The 14,586-nt window shown below is 35.5% G+C and overlaps 1 protein-coding gene across 1 annotated transcript in view; it reads right to left on the bottom strand.

Annotated features, from left to right (window-relative positions):
• Positions 1-14,586, bottom strand: part of ERCC6 (ERCC excision repair 6, chromatin remodeling factor) — a 102,325-nt gene that overhangs the window by 29,658 nt on the left and 58,081 nt on the right. Inside the window, exon 8 of the mRNA XM_044665771.1 lies at positions 9,182-9,317. Within this exon, the coding sequence (XP_044521706.1) occupies positions 9,182-9,317 (136 nt within the window). The remainder of the gene's footprint in view (positions 1-9,181; positions 9,318-14,586) is intronic.

The raw sequence follows: 14,586 nt of genomic DNA, 5'->3' as shown, positions 1-14,586 counted from the left end.
CCCTTTGGGTTAACAAACACTAGATTACTATGGTCTAACTTTCATTTTCAATTGCTTTGTGGTTGTTTGTTCCAATCAAATTGCTTTCGTTATTGTTCATATTAATTTTTCTAGCTCTGCTTATTTTGTTCTTCATCAGTACATGTTCTTATAATGAGATTTGCATGACAAATGGGGCTTGATACTAGAGGCAATAGAATCCCTGGAATTTAAAGAGTAGGGAAGAGATTGAGTGTGAGAGATCTGTGCTTCTGGAAAATCAGTGAGGCAAATAAGTGGCAATGGAATGGCAGATGTACGAATGGAGAAGAGGGCAGATGCAAGAGATACTATGGAGACAGAACTAAATCTTGCTCTCTCTACCTTCACAACTTCTCTTCTCCATACCTACATCCTCCACCTTGGTTCAAGCCTTCATTGCCTCTCAAGTAGCGTTTTACTTGTTCTCCAGCTTCTGGATAACTGGGCAGATGAAAAATAAGGGAAATAGAGAACTTTCAAATGAAATATTCTACCTATGACACTTCCAAACTGATGAAATAGAAATATATGATCTACAGAGCCACAGACAGATGAATATTATTTAAATTGTTTCCAAGCTTCAAATAGTGGCAGAGATTAAATCAGAATTCAGGTATACACATATAGTTATAAAAGGTAATGATGTTGCCTCACAAAATGCTAATAACTATTTTCTTTTCCATCTCTAAATGATGACTTTAAAATAAATTTCTCAGTGTTGCTTTTGTGAAATACAGATTTTCCATTATAATCAAAAGAAAATCCAACAAATAAGCACATCTAAAATGATATTTCTTTTCCTTCCCTCTCTCACATCTCCTAAAAAGCAAGATAAACATTGCTCTTAGTTAAAACACAATCTTTACTTAGAGAACATAAACTACACAGTGAAGTGGAAACACATCACATTTCACCTGATTCAGTCCCAGTATCCTCCAGTAGTATGGAACCGGTCTCAACAACAGTATATTGCCATAGACATCTCTATCCAAACACTTAAGACAAATCATCTCAGGCGATTTCAAATTAAAAGCTTGTAAAATATGTAACCTCTCCTAGTTTTTGCAATTAATAGGGTATGTCTGCAATTAGCCTGACTTACTGAATGCAGTGCCGTTGTCATTAAAAGATGTCTTGTGAAAGCGCTGCTGTTATTATGGAGGCTCAGGAGACCAATCCCTCCTAGAGGGCAAACAGTGGACTGGTAGAAAACAACAGCCATAAATCACATTGTCAGGTAGCAGAGAGAACAGGAGTGAAACATCGGCACATGAAGGCCATTCACTGTAAACACAGCACAGCAGCTTCCCAGTCAGGATTTACTGAACCTGTAATTAATTAAAATTTCCTTCAAGCTAAATCTTTAATAAACAAGGATTTGTGCTGACAATGAAGAAAAAAGTCTCCAGTACAAAATTTAACAATACAACTCACAAAAATATAAACACACCATTTCCCAATTACCCTATCAGGTATACATTTATTACTCTTATCTAAGGAAACATAGGACAAGCAACACTCTTGACATGGAAAATGTTTGTTTTGCTTTGTTTTAATACTTAGGTTGTCAGATAAGACTCTTTGGATGTGGATTTGTTAACTTTCGGCCTGCTTTCTTATAAGGCTCTAAAAAAATCATGTCTATATTTTCTAGTAAATAGTAAGAAACAACTGTTAATAGTTTAAGAAAGTGACAGATAATTATTCAATACTCAATTTTTTCCACAAAAAATTGTAATAATTAATTTCACTGTTTCCTTTTGAGGTGAAATAGTAATAGGTATAGATTTCATAGATGGCTTTTATTATCCATGAATATATAAAGCACCAAAGGTGAAAATGTTCTGTTTTGAATATTACTATTAAAAATTGCTTCTTCACCAATACTTTCACTATCTTACGATTAATTATTAAAAAAAGGAATCACCTTTAAATTAACACTACCATGTCCTTGATTACATACCCTACTTTTTCAATATAATGAAATGTTTCAATACCACACAAAAGCTTTAAAAGTATCTAAATGGTTTTACAAAATTACAAGGATAACCTCAGCAGGAAAAAAATAGATTATAATGATTATCAAATAATATATTGTGTTGTTAGCAATCTTTTAATGTATGTGTATACATATATTTTACTAAGATGGTAGTTCCTTGAGAGCAGAAATCACATTTTACACTTCAAGTACCAAGGCACTGAGTCTTAGGCATAGTATAAATAAATATCTGTTGATCAATTAGTATATTAAGTCTTTTTATATTGGGAAAGGAATTAAATTAACATTTAATTTGAAAGAAAAAAACTCATTTCCCCAATAAATGCCAAATACCTGGTACCTATAGATTAAGGAGACATGAGTAAATAGCTTCAGAAAGTTACCTTAAGTTTGTTTTATGGAGGTAAAAGGGGTATTTGTTTTCAAATGTGACTAGTTATATACACAGTCAATTCATTTTTGCTAGTAGAGGGGAACATTAATGAAGATAATAAAAAGTAAAAATATAACATCAAAACAATCTGAGAACTACTAGATAATTCTGAGAAGAGTGGAGAGGGAAGTTGAATTTAGATCTTTCTAGTTTCTCTGACATTTGCTCACTATATGGTCTCTTTTTAAAGTCCTCATTCAGAACAAGACAACAATAATATATAATAAGAAAAGAAATATAATCAACTTAATAACAAAGAATAAGTAATTTTGCATAAAAGAAATCTTTATAGAGAACTTTCATTTAGCCTCTCTCTTTCCCAATCCTATATGCCAAAACTGGTTAAATATTGTCAAGCTGGGATAACTGTAGAGAAAACGATGAGATTTTGTGTTCATTAACAGAAAATTCAACTATAGTGTGACCAAGTGAAGGCAGTCATTGAGTGGTAGATTAGGTAGTTATCCCACAGCAGTTAGAAAGAAATGATGTATAATGATAGTTTATGAAAGAAAAAATAAATGCATGTAAATGAATTTTACATGTCAGGTATGTACAAATTTATACATGATCATATATAAATAGATACATATCTACATATAGTTAGATTTTAAAAACAGGGCACAAAATACTTTACAGGTAGTTTTATAAAAGAGGCAGAAAAACAGATTATATCCATGCCTTTAACTGGGAAAAATCAGAAGCAACTTCTATTTCAAAATATATCTGAGATTGTCATAAGCAAAAGGACATAATTTAATACCACTGGCATTAAAAGAATCCCTGTAATGTGTATATATGAGAAATGCTGCTTTCACATGTGCAAATGTTAGATGCATCTGCTCCAATTATTTGAATATACAGGGCTCATTTATGTACAACTAACCAGCAGCTCAATTCAAAAGACTAAGTAAATTATTGTGGAACAGTTAATGACAAGGTTATATTGCAAAAGAAAAATGAGTAAATCCAACTGAATAATAAAAGTTTTTTTAAATGACTATGTTCAGGATTGTAACATTGTCAGAAAGATATAAATGATAAATCTTTATAAAATTTGTTCTAGATACTCTCTCTCCTCCTGGGTTTTTGTGACATTGTTCTATAGTGATTCTCTTCTTCAAACCAATACATACTAGCCATCTCTTCAAGATCATATCCAAGTTCTTCCCCCTGATCATGAGTGTACAAGACTACTGGGTCCTAGACAAAAAAACACCTTCTGTCTTAAACTAAATATTAATAAATATTGGTTCCAAGATAGAAATGCGACAAGGGCTAGGCAATGGGGGTTAAGTGACTTGTCCAGGGTCACACAGCTAGGAAGTGTCTGAGGCCAGATCTGAACTCAGGATTTTATAGCTCTATGCCTGAGGCACCTAGCTACCCCTACATCATCTTTCTTAATAATGCTATCAGCTCCCATAAATTCCATTATTACCTCTATGCAGATGGCACCAAAATCTATACATCTAGTCTTCATATAACCTGGCTCTAATCCTCCATCTCTAACTGCTAGCCAAATATCTCTGAATGGATATATAATAGGCACTTCAAACTCAACATATGCAAAACAGAACTTGTCTTGATCTTGCCATCACCCATGAGTATTTCATTTCCATTCACTTTGAAACTCCTATATCTGAGCAAAATCTGTTGCCATTAAGCATCCCCCTTTACTACCTTACAACTCCTAACTGTTCTCTGTCCTTGCCATAACTGCCAAGTCCACTTCTTTCCAAGGGCACTGACCTTAAACTGGCTATATCAGTGGTGTCAAATTTGAACAGATGGGCCACTAAACCATTCCTAAGAACCCCTGTGAGCACATAATATCTTAGAAAACCACATATTAACATTATCTGTGTTTATTGTAATGTTATTTTGTTGTTAAGCATTTCCCCATTACATTTTAATCTGATTTGGACAACACTCAAGAATGTTGCTGCCTATGGACCAAGGGTTTGATACTCCAAGACCACACTCTCCTCCTCTCTTCCCCGTATCTTAACCATCTGGTGAACCAGTTCAATTTTATATTATCATCCCTTGTCCCCTTATGCTGTTCATCTATGACCTGCCAAGCCTCAGTTTTGGATTATGCTAACCATCTGCTGTCTTCACTTTTATTCATGTGATACTGAACAAAACTAGAGAAAATAATCATAAAACAGTGTTGATAAGGTTCACCACAAGTTTTTGTTACAAAATCTTAACTGGGTCCTCCCTGTGGCAAAGCAAGACCTTTATACCCTTCAGATCAATTCACCTCTACTGACAAAACAGCTTCCCTGGCCACCTTTTCTAGCAGGGGTGGCACTTTCATTCATTCTTACCCTGACTCATCATTGGAGGTGGGAGAGTTGGAATATTTGCCTCTTTCAGGCTCAGGAACTCTCATCCTTGAGGTTCACTCAATCTACACTATCCAATTAAGATTTTATAACTTATCTACTGACCTCCAGGATACTCTACTTTCCTCAGTGAGTTCAGGGCCTGGCTCATAGTCTCTTCTCCCCAACATTTGCCCCATACTAGGGGGACTTTGATATACATTTCGTTACTTTTTCCAATACTCTAAGCTCTCAGTTGGACTTATTTCTCACAATCTGAGCTCCCACCCCACTCAGCTCCACAAAAATTAATCCTGTCCTTGATCATAACATCATACACGAGTTTTTCATTTTCATGCTCATGAACTCTTAACTCCCCTTATTTGAAAAAAAAGTTATTATTCTACCTCTCTCTCTCTCTCTCTCTCTCTCTGCCTTGCACATGCCTTACTTCCCCATCTTGACTTCTTGGTGAATTAATTCAATTCTGTCATCCTTTCTCCCCCCTTATGGCTTGCCAAGCTTCCACACTGGATTATTATATTGCTACTCACTCCTATTCATATGCTGCTGAACAAAACTGAAGAAAATAATCACAAAACAGTGTTGATAGGGTCTACTACAAGTTTTTGTTACAAAATCTTAACTGGGTCCCCCCTGCCACAAAGCAATCCCTTTACCCCCTTCTGATCAATTCCCTATCCCTTTCACCTTTTCATTCCTCCTCCCACCTCTCCAGGACTAGTCCTCCTCCTACCTCCTCAGCTGCCAGTTGCTGAGAACTCCCTTTTATCCCCTCTTCCTCATTCTACATCTTTCAGATGCTTCCCACCACCCTCTCCTCCTTCATAATCTCTCTCACATGAAAAGGATAAACCCCACCTACATTCACAAATGATCCCATTCAATCCCATCTTTCTACAGCAGTCTATATGCCCTCTAACACCTCTAATATCTCATTCATCTTCAGTCTCTCGCTGTCTACTGGTCACTTCCCTACTGCTTATAAACACACTCATGTCTCCCCATCCTCAAAAAACCTTCACTTGGGTCTCTCCATCCCCACTTGGGTCTCATATTTCTCCTCCCCTTTGCATCTAAACTGCCAGAAAAGGTCATCTATAATTGATGCCTACACTTCCCTTCCTCTAACTCTCCTCTTAATTCTCTGCAGTTTGGCTTCCAACCTCATCATTCAACTGTAACAGCTCTCCCTAAAATCTCCAGTGATCTGCCAAACTTGCCAATTGTCAAATCTAATGGACCTTACTCAATCCTCATCCTTCTTGACTAATCTGTAGCCTCTGACATGGTTGATGACCCTCTTCTCCTTGATATTTCTCTCTAGGTTTTTGTTGCTCTCTCCTGGTTCTTCTCCTAACCTATCTGACTGCTCCTTCTCTGGCTCCTTTGCTGGGTCTTCAGATAGCATCGGTCAAACTGTAGAATAGCCCCAAAGGTATACCCTGGGTCCGACTCTCGTCTTCCTCTATGCAATTTTGTTTGTTAGCTCTCATGGATTTAATCATGCAAATGATTCTCAGAACTATTTGTCCAGCCCTAATCTCTCTCCTAACCACCAGTTTCACATCTTCAACTGCTTATTGTAGTGTTGGCAAACATTTTTGAGTTCAAGTTCCCAGAGGGCAAATTCAAGCTATCTGTGCCTCCAATTCACCCCCACTCCCACTACCCAAGAGAGCAGACAGAGGAAGTACCTGCTTTGGGCAGCTGGACAAAGGGACAGGGCATGCAAAAAATGTCCTTGAAATAGACATTTCAATCGGCCAGTGTTGGTGAAGCATTGGCATGTGTACCCAGTTCCCCAACTGCCAGCTGGGTACGAATGCCAATGCTTCACCAACACTGGCCTATAGATATCTCAATCTGAATGTCCCACAGACATATTAAACTCAACATTTCCAAAATTAAACTTATTACCTTTTCCCCAAAACTCTCTCTTTTCCTAACCTCCTTATTATTGTTATGGGTACCACCATCTACCCAAGAGGCCCATCTCTGCAACCTCAGGGTCAATCTTGACTTCTCAATTCTGTCTCTCTCTCTTACATACACACTTAAAACCACCATATCTAATTAGCTGCCAAGTCCTTTAGTTTTAAGGAAAAAGAAGAGGGAAGGAAGAGTTGAAGAAAAGAATTGTGAAAAATGATAGACACAAAAATTGCCCACTATACTTCTGAGTGAATTAAAAAAAGAACTTTTTTTACAAACCTCATTTCCTTTTGATACTAAAATTATACTTATAAATGAAATATTAATAAGACAGTTATAGTAAAGGAGTTAGCAAGACCTACTGAAAATACTTCATGTTTCTCAACAAGGCAAAATATTAAAAAGGTCTTATCAGTCAACACCCTCCCCCTTAAGAATTTACAAATTCCAATCAGTGTACTCATGGGGGAAAAATATCTATATTGAGCATATATTCTGGAAATAATAATGTCTGAAAATGTTTAATTACATACTCATAATTTATCTAATTAATTTGTAGTCTAATATTTTTTAAATATAACTATTACCAAAACTATAAGAATACAGCCTGACCATGACAGTCCACATTGCAAAAGACAATAAAACAATTAAAAACAAGAATAGAGCCAGTGTCCTATTAGCACAAATCTCAATGCAGCATGTTAATTTTTTAAGATTATTAAACAGAGTTATTTATAATAGACATTTCAATCAGTGAACTCAGGATATTTTATCCAACTACATTTTTGGCATCCAGATTTTGTTAAAGCTTCTTCAGCACTGAAGCAAATTTAACAATTCAATAAGCATTTTTAATTTACCCACTGTGTGTAAGGATGCTAGGTATAAAAAGGAAAAAGATAAGTACTTCCCAACATTAAGGAATTCATATCCTATTGGGAGGATAATACGTAGCGAAGTAAATACAAACAAATCCTGGTGGGGCCTGAGGAAGCACTAACAAGGGAAGGCTCCTATAGGTGTGACACCTAGCTGAACTCTGAAGCAAGGTAGGAATTAGAAGAGGGGACGGTTAGGAAAGAAAACATTTCAAGCATGAAGAACAAGCTGTTCAAAGGCAGAGAGAAGATAGAATGTGGCTGGAGAATACAGTGTTTGAGGGGGAGTAATGTAAACTAATTATAAAACTGCTAGGCTGCTGCAAGATGGCAAAGAACTTTAAATGCCAAGCCAAAGAGTTTGATTTTATGCTATAGTGCTATCATAGGGACAAACTGAAGGTTCCTCATTAGGAAGGGCCATGCTCAGGCCCGTGCTTTAGGAATACTATACTGGTAATGCTAAGGAAAGATACATAGAAGATCAGGGAAATTGGGGTCAGGAAGACCAACTAGGAAACAATTACAACTGCTCAAATAAAAGACGATGAGGTGCTGGTCATGTGAATAAAGACAAGGATGAGTGAGAGAGATGTGGCAGAGGTGGAATGGTTAAGACTTTAGAATAGAACAGATGGAGGCTAGAATTGGGAGGTATGGTAGAGAGGGAAGAAACAAGAAAAATTAAAGGTTATAATCCCCAGAAATAGATGAGACAGAAGGACAGACAAGTTTAAAGAAAAAGATAAGTTCTGTGTTTAATATATTCAGGTGGAAATGTCTAGCAGTAGTTGGTATGGGATTTAAACTATTAAGAGAGAAGAGTATTACATTGATTTGGGAGTAATCTTCCTAGACTGATTCTTGAACCCAAGGGAGATAATGAGATCACCAAGAGGAAAAACACTATAGAGAGAAGGGGGAAAAAAGGGGGCTTTCCAGAACAAAGCCTTGAGGATAAAACAATAAGGCTGAAAGATGGATGATGATATGGCAAATGAGGCAGAAGAACACTAAGACAGGGAGAACTTGGACAGTGCACCAAAATGAAAACCCATGGGAGATTGAATGAATAATAAAGCATTTAAGTTCTTAACATATACCAGATATACCAGGCATTAAGTGATGGGAATGCAAATTCAGGAAAGCAAGGTAGTCCCTGCCCTCAAATTCCATTGGGATTTGTTATAACCTATTAGACTGTGAGCTGCTAAAGAGCAGGGATTGTGTTTTGTTCTTTATATCCCTACCACTTAGCAAAGTAGGCACTTAATAAATGTTGACTGACTGACTCCTAGTCAAGCCAGGTGCTCTATTCTGTTTGCTCTTCTATACAATATATTTAAAATATCCCCCAAGACTATTAGACACAATAAAAAGGGTAATTTTCAAGTAATTTCAAAATGTCAATTGGCTCATAATACAAAGTATAAAATTCAATAATAAAAATGCAGCAACATATTTTTGTTTCAGAAACATAGAAATGAAAGAAAAGGTGGATAAGTAAAATCAAGGGATTTAAAATGGTAAGGCAAGAAATACTGCATTAATATCACATTACCTTTTTGTTTGTATATGATCCAGTTTCATGTAAAATTGCAACTCTAAATGGAGGCCACCAAGTATGAAATTCTCTCACCCACTGATGCATTACTGTTGTTGGACACACAATTACAGTTGGACCCAATCCCTCAAATCTAAAATAAAAACATTCAATTAGAAAATATAGTTGTGAAATAAATATAACACAAGTTAAATGTATGATTAAAAACAGACCTGATAGATAGAGTAAAAAACATTCTGGCTATGAAAAATTACTGTCATTTTCTTCAATGAAAAAAAAACTATTGAGTTAAAACATGATGAAAGAGAAATACCTACAGCTCCCATCACTAAGCAGTTAATGGATGCAGGTATCAACGAAGAAGTAAAATTGAAGAAAGCTCATCTTGAAAGTTTCTATGATTTAGAAGTGTCTTATTTAGATGTAAAAGGTGGTATGATGAATAAGAAGAAAACTAAACAAAAATACTTGACAAAAACCATTTTCCCCTTATTTCGTCTTGTGTATGTAGGTGCATGTGGCTTTGCACAAAACAATAGCTAGCATTTATAAAACACTTAAGTCTAAAAAACTGCCTTTAAACACATTTCATTTGATCTTAAAATCAGCTGTGCAAGGAAGGTACTAGCATAATTATCCCCAATTTCATCCCTATGTGAGAAAACTAAGTTTAAAGGGATAAAATAGTCATAGATAGGGTCAGAGAATTGATTCAAACTAAGATCTCTCCTGACCCTATATTCAGCATCTTTTTCTATACCACACTGCCTGTAATAAATAATGTTAGGTTCTAAAATAACTGAAATTTTCCAGATGGCTAAAATTTACCCCTTCAACAATAATTCAGGAAACATTATACCTACAGATTACTGTGTTAGACACTCAAGATACACAGTCTCTTTTCCTTAAGTAATTTACATTCTTCTTAAAAGATTAAATTTAAAGAAACTTTAGGAGAGACTATAGCTACCTCTCCTGAGGGGTTCAAGAGAGATTCTATAGGAAATAGCACCTGAACTGAACCATGAATGAAGATGGGGATCCCTAGCACTCGACAGAGGGCTTAGAAAGAGATTAAGGAGGGAGTGCATTCCAGGTACAGAAGCATAGTATACAAAGGCTAGAGAAGAGAGGGCAGGTTTCCAATAGCACAAGAAAATTAAACAAAAGTTTAAAAAAAAGAAGATCCAGGATGGAGGTAAGTTGTTAATAACAATAGGTCTTTCTACAAAAACTTTTTCTAAAAAATATTTTAAGAGGGAGAAGGAAGGATGATTTGCATTACAGACATGGCAAATAGCCTATAAAAAAGGTTTGGAGACCAGAAACGGTATATGAAGTTTATGTCAAGAGGCCATGAAAAGAAATTACATGAAATAAGACTGCCAAAATAGGTGGGAGCAAATTGATGAGGGCTTTAAGTGTCATAAGGAGGATATTTTATTATGGAAACAAGAGAGAAATATTGAAGATCTCTGAAGAGGAGTAACACAGTCACACCTGCCTTTGAAAGATTGATTCTGCAGCTGGGTTAAAGTGGAATGGAGACAGGAAAGAATGAAAGGAGGGAAACCAATAAGTTAACCAGTGAAAATCCAGGTAAGAAATAATTAAGGTATGGACTAGAAGTCCAGAAAAGGGAGGAACTAACAGTGTCAAAATCTATTAAGAGTTCACATAGAATAAGGACTAAAAAAAAATGTCATGGAAGAAACTGTTAGTAACCTTAGGAAGAGCAGTTTCAGTCCAATGGTAATGTCAAAAGCCATGTTTAAAAGAAGTAATGAGCTTCCTAAAGGACAAGATGACACAGACATCCCTTCCTGAGATTTTGTATTTTGGATGTGAAAAGATATAGGAGGGGAATAGCTGGGTCAAATGAAGCTTTTAAAACTGGAGGTGGAGGAAGAAGGATGTGTTTGTAATTAGTAGGGAAGAAAGCCCACAGATAAAGAGAAGCTGAAGTTGTGAGAAAGGGAAGAACAGTAAAGAGGATCAGTTTTGAGGGAAAATAGGAAAAGATGTATGTAGTTCAAGGGCACAGGAGAAGCAACAACTCATTTATATAGCATTTTAAGAATATAAAGCACTTTAAATACATAATCTCATTCACTCTTCTCAGAAGCTGTGGTATTCCTATTTTACAGATGAGGAATCTGAGGCTAAGAAAGTTTAAATGGCTCTTCCAGGAATACTCACCTCTTAAGTAACTAAGGTGAACACAGGTCCTCTTGACTCAAAGTCTAGTGTCCTATCCACTAATCCCAAACTGCCTTATTTGCAAAATTAGAAGGTTGGACTAGATTACCACCAAATATCCCTTACAATTCTGTAATCCTAAAAAAAAAAACTCCATCAAAAATTGGGGCAGGAGAAAGGGAGCTTCTAAAATTGCCTTTATTTTTAAAATAAAAAATAAAATTATTGCAATACAAAATCCCTTATATCAATAAATAAAACCCAAAATTTGTCAGATTTAAGGGGGTAGAAATGGATCAGTTTGTTTTTTTAAGAGAAATAAAAATCATATGTGTGAGTAAATTACAACTTAAAAATAATACTTGCCTTCCTACTGGTGTCCCAGAAAGGGTAAAGAAAGATGCCCTTCCTCACTCAAAGCGGAGAAATTTTTTTCTATGTACACAGTAAAGACTTAATAATAAATGGTTGCAGGTTAAATGAATTAATTCTGAAGAGTTGGTTGCTCAGCTGCTACCACTGCCACATTCCCTTGTATATTATATGACAATCTGAAAGTACTGTGAAATGGAGAAGCTAGGGAATGTTATAGCAATATTTGTAATAAGCATTTTTTCATGGTTTAAATGTAAAATCCTCAGACATGCCTCCAGTCAGGGACATATACTTCTGTACAAAAGGAAGAATGATGTGTATAGTTACCCTTCATATTATTCTGGGAACATTCTCCCCTGCCAGCCTTTCTTTGTGTACATTGGATTTCCATCAAAAGATTACGCAGTTCAGTTCTCCTATCCTATGTAGTGATGAAATGGAATGTAACTAATGTCAATACAGTGCTTAATAAGCATCTGATCAAAAGTTCTCTGCAATTTAAAAACTGCTTTCAAATAAACACACGCAAATTTCTGAGGCTTTAAACCAATCCTTTTCTGTCTATATTCCCTAATTAGATAACTATGAATAATCTCTCCGTGTGATTTTTAAAAAGTCAGTTTAAAAAAAAATTCTAGTAAAGGATCTCTGATTTTAGATTATTATGATTATGCCAGGGGCAGCTGGGTAGCTCAGTGGATTGAGAGCCAGGCCTAGAGACAGGAGGTCCTAGGTTCAAACCCGGCCTCAGCCACTTCCCAGCTGTGTGACCCTGGGCAAGTCACTTGACCCCCATTGCCTACCCTTACCACTCTTCTGCCTTGGAGCCAATACATAGTATTGACTCCAAGATGGAAGGTAAGGGTTTAAAAAAAAATGATTATGCCCATTAATTTCTCTTTCTCTTCTCTCTATAGTATGAGAAAAATGGAACTTTCTAACTGAGCCCCATTAAGTTGAAATCTTGGCGTGGTTAGACTCTGACAAAGCTAAGAGAGGTCACTGCACATATTATAAAGTTAGCCACCATTCCAATTCCTAACATCAACAGACTGAAAATTAGAAATTATTTAAATATATTTCAAGTGACTAGCAGCAATTTTGACTATTATTTAATCTTTGCCTGTCACTGATTGCCTAATGAATCCATGCCTCAATCTTTAAACCTACATGTTAGAAATGATGTCCACTACCTGTGGTTTGTCACAGGTAGTGGACAAAAAATTAATGAGGGAATAAGCCATGTATTCAAATCATAGCAATATTCCCTGCAGAAATCATTTGAGAGTGCATTAACTTTTTGACATACTATATTAGGAACAAGAATTCACTAAATGGCATCCAAGGGCCTAAAAGAATTCATGCAAATTTAAGAAGTGAACTATTTACTCCCTATCTGTAATTAACTTTGGGTCTAATACTTCTGTGTTATTACTACTCCAGAAGCCAAATGAAACAATGGAATTCATTAAGAAAAGAGTGTGCTAATTGGAAAAGGAAGAGGCTTTGGATTTTTTGGTTTTGTTTTATCATATACAATGTTCCTCCTTGACACCTAATATTTTTTCTGATTACCTTTACAGCTATGACTAAAGAGGAGATATATGTAGTAGCCTTTCCTATATATTCACTAAGATATCTGTAATATATAACATATATAAGAAAACATACATCAACTACTCAATAGTCTGCCAAATACCACTATGCTCAATTTCTTTTTCCTAGGTCATGAAAATAAAGTAGTTATCCAGCTTCAGAGGACAAGGGTAGGTATAAATTATTTTCTTTTGTAATTTTCCATGGCAACATGGGCACATTTAAAGGGACTATGCTCCTGAGTATATCTCCATTCATAAATAGCCCAGTTGTTTGGGTGATATATAACCACATTCACCGAAGCCATTTCCACCGATACTATTTTAATAAAGATGATCTGGGCTATAATCCAATATGCCATGCTATTTCATTATGGAACAGAGGATATGAGCATTGATAGTTAATTGATTACAGCTGCTGCTCATTATTAGTACTGACTTCAGCTACCGATAGAATTGCTCCTACTCAGGAGAGAACATGTTTTAATTTTTATATCCAAACAGCACTGTAGGGAAGACTTTAGGTTTCCTAGGCCCAAAACATAAGATTCCATATAAGTTTTGTAATGTTGAAAGGAAAAAAGAAAAGTCCAGAAATCACTTTATGGACAATTTAGGGAGATTCAGTCATCAAAAAACTGTCAAGTACACAAGCCAATAGAGAAACTAATTCAGAATAAAACACACAGTTCTATAATGCTAAATAAATGATAGTTATGAAAAAGGAGTTACCAAACACCAAATTTTCAACAGCTTATAAATCCTTTCAAATAAATTTTTTTTCCACTATGGTTTTATGAAATGCAAGTTTATGTCTAAGGTTCTAAAGAAACCCCACTGCATATCAAATAAAAACTCTTTTACTCATTATGAGAACCCAGTGATCCAAAAGGCCATCATTAAATACATAGCTTCATGATGGAAATCTTATCACAACTTAATCTAACACAACTTCTGTCTAAATTAACTTTCAATTATGCTTTCTAAAACTAAGTTCTTCATGGCCTGTTTTTAGATTATAAAAATAGTCTATTTCAGTACATAGGATAATAGAATTAGTTACTTGATTCCTGTAACCCACCCAAATAAGCATAAATCCACATTTAGATAATACTGATGACACATTTTTAGATCCTCAAGATGAGCTTTTCAAAGTGTCAATTTTCATGAAATTCTTTAAAGCTAAAACTAAAACAAAAATACAAATATTTTCAATACTAGGATTATTCCAGC

Source organism: Gracilinanus agilis, chromosome 2, assembly GCF_016433145.1.
Source record: "Gracilinanus agilis isolate LMUSP501 chromosome 2, AgileGrace, whole genome shotgun sequence".
Taxonomy (NCBI): domain Eukaryota; kingdom Metazoa; phylum Chordata; class Mammalia; order Didelphimorphia; family Didelphidae; genus Gracilinanus; species Gracilinanus agilis.
This window is presented reverse-complemented; position numbering and strand designations above follow the sequence as displayed.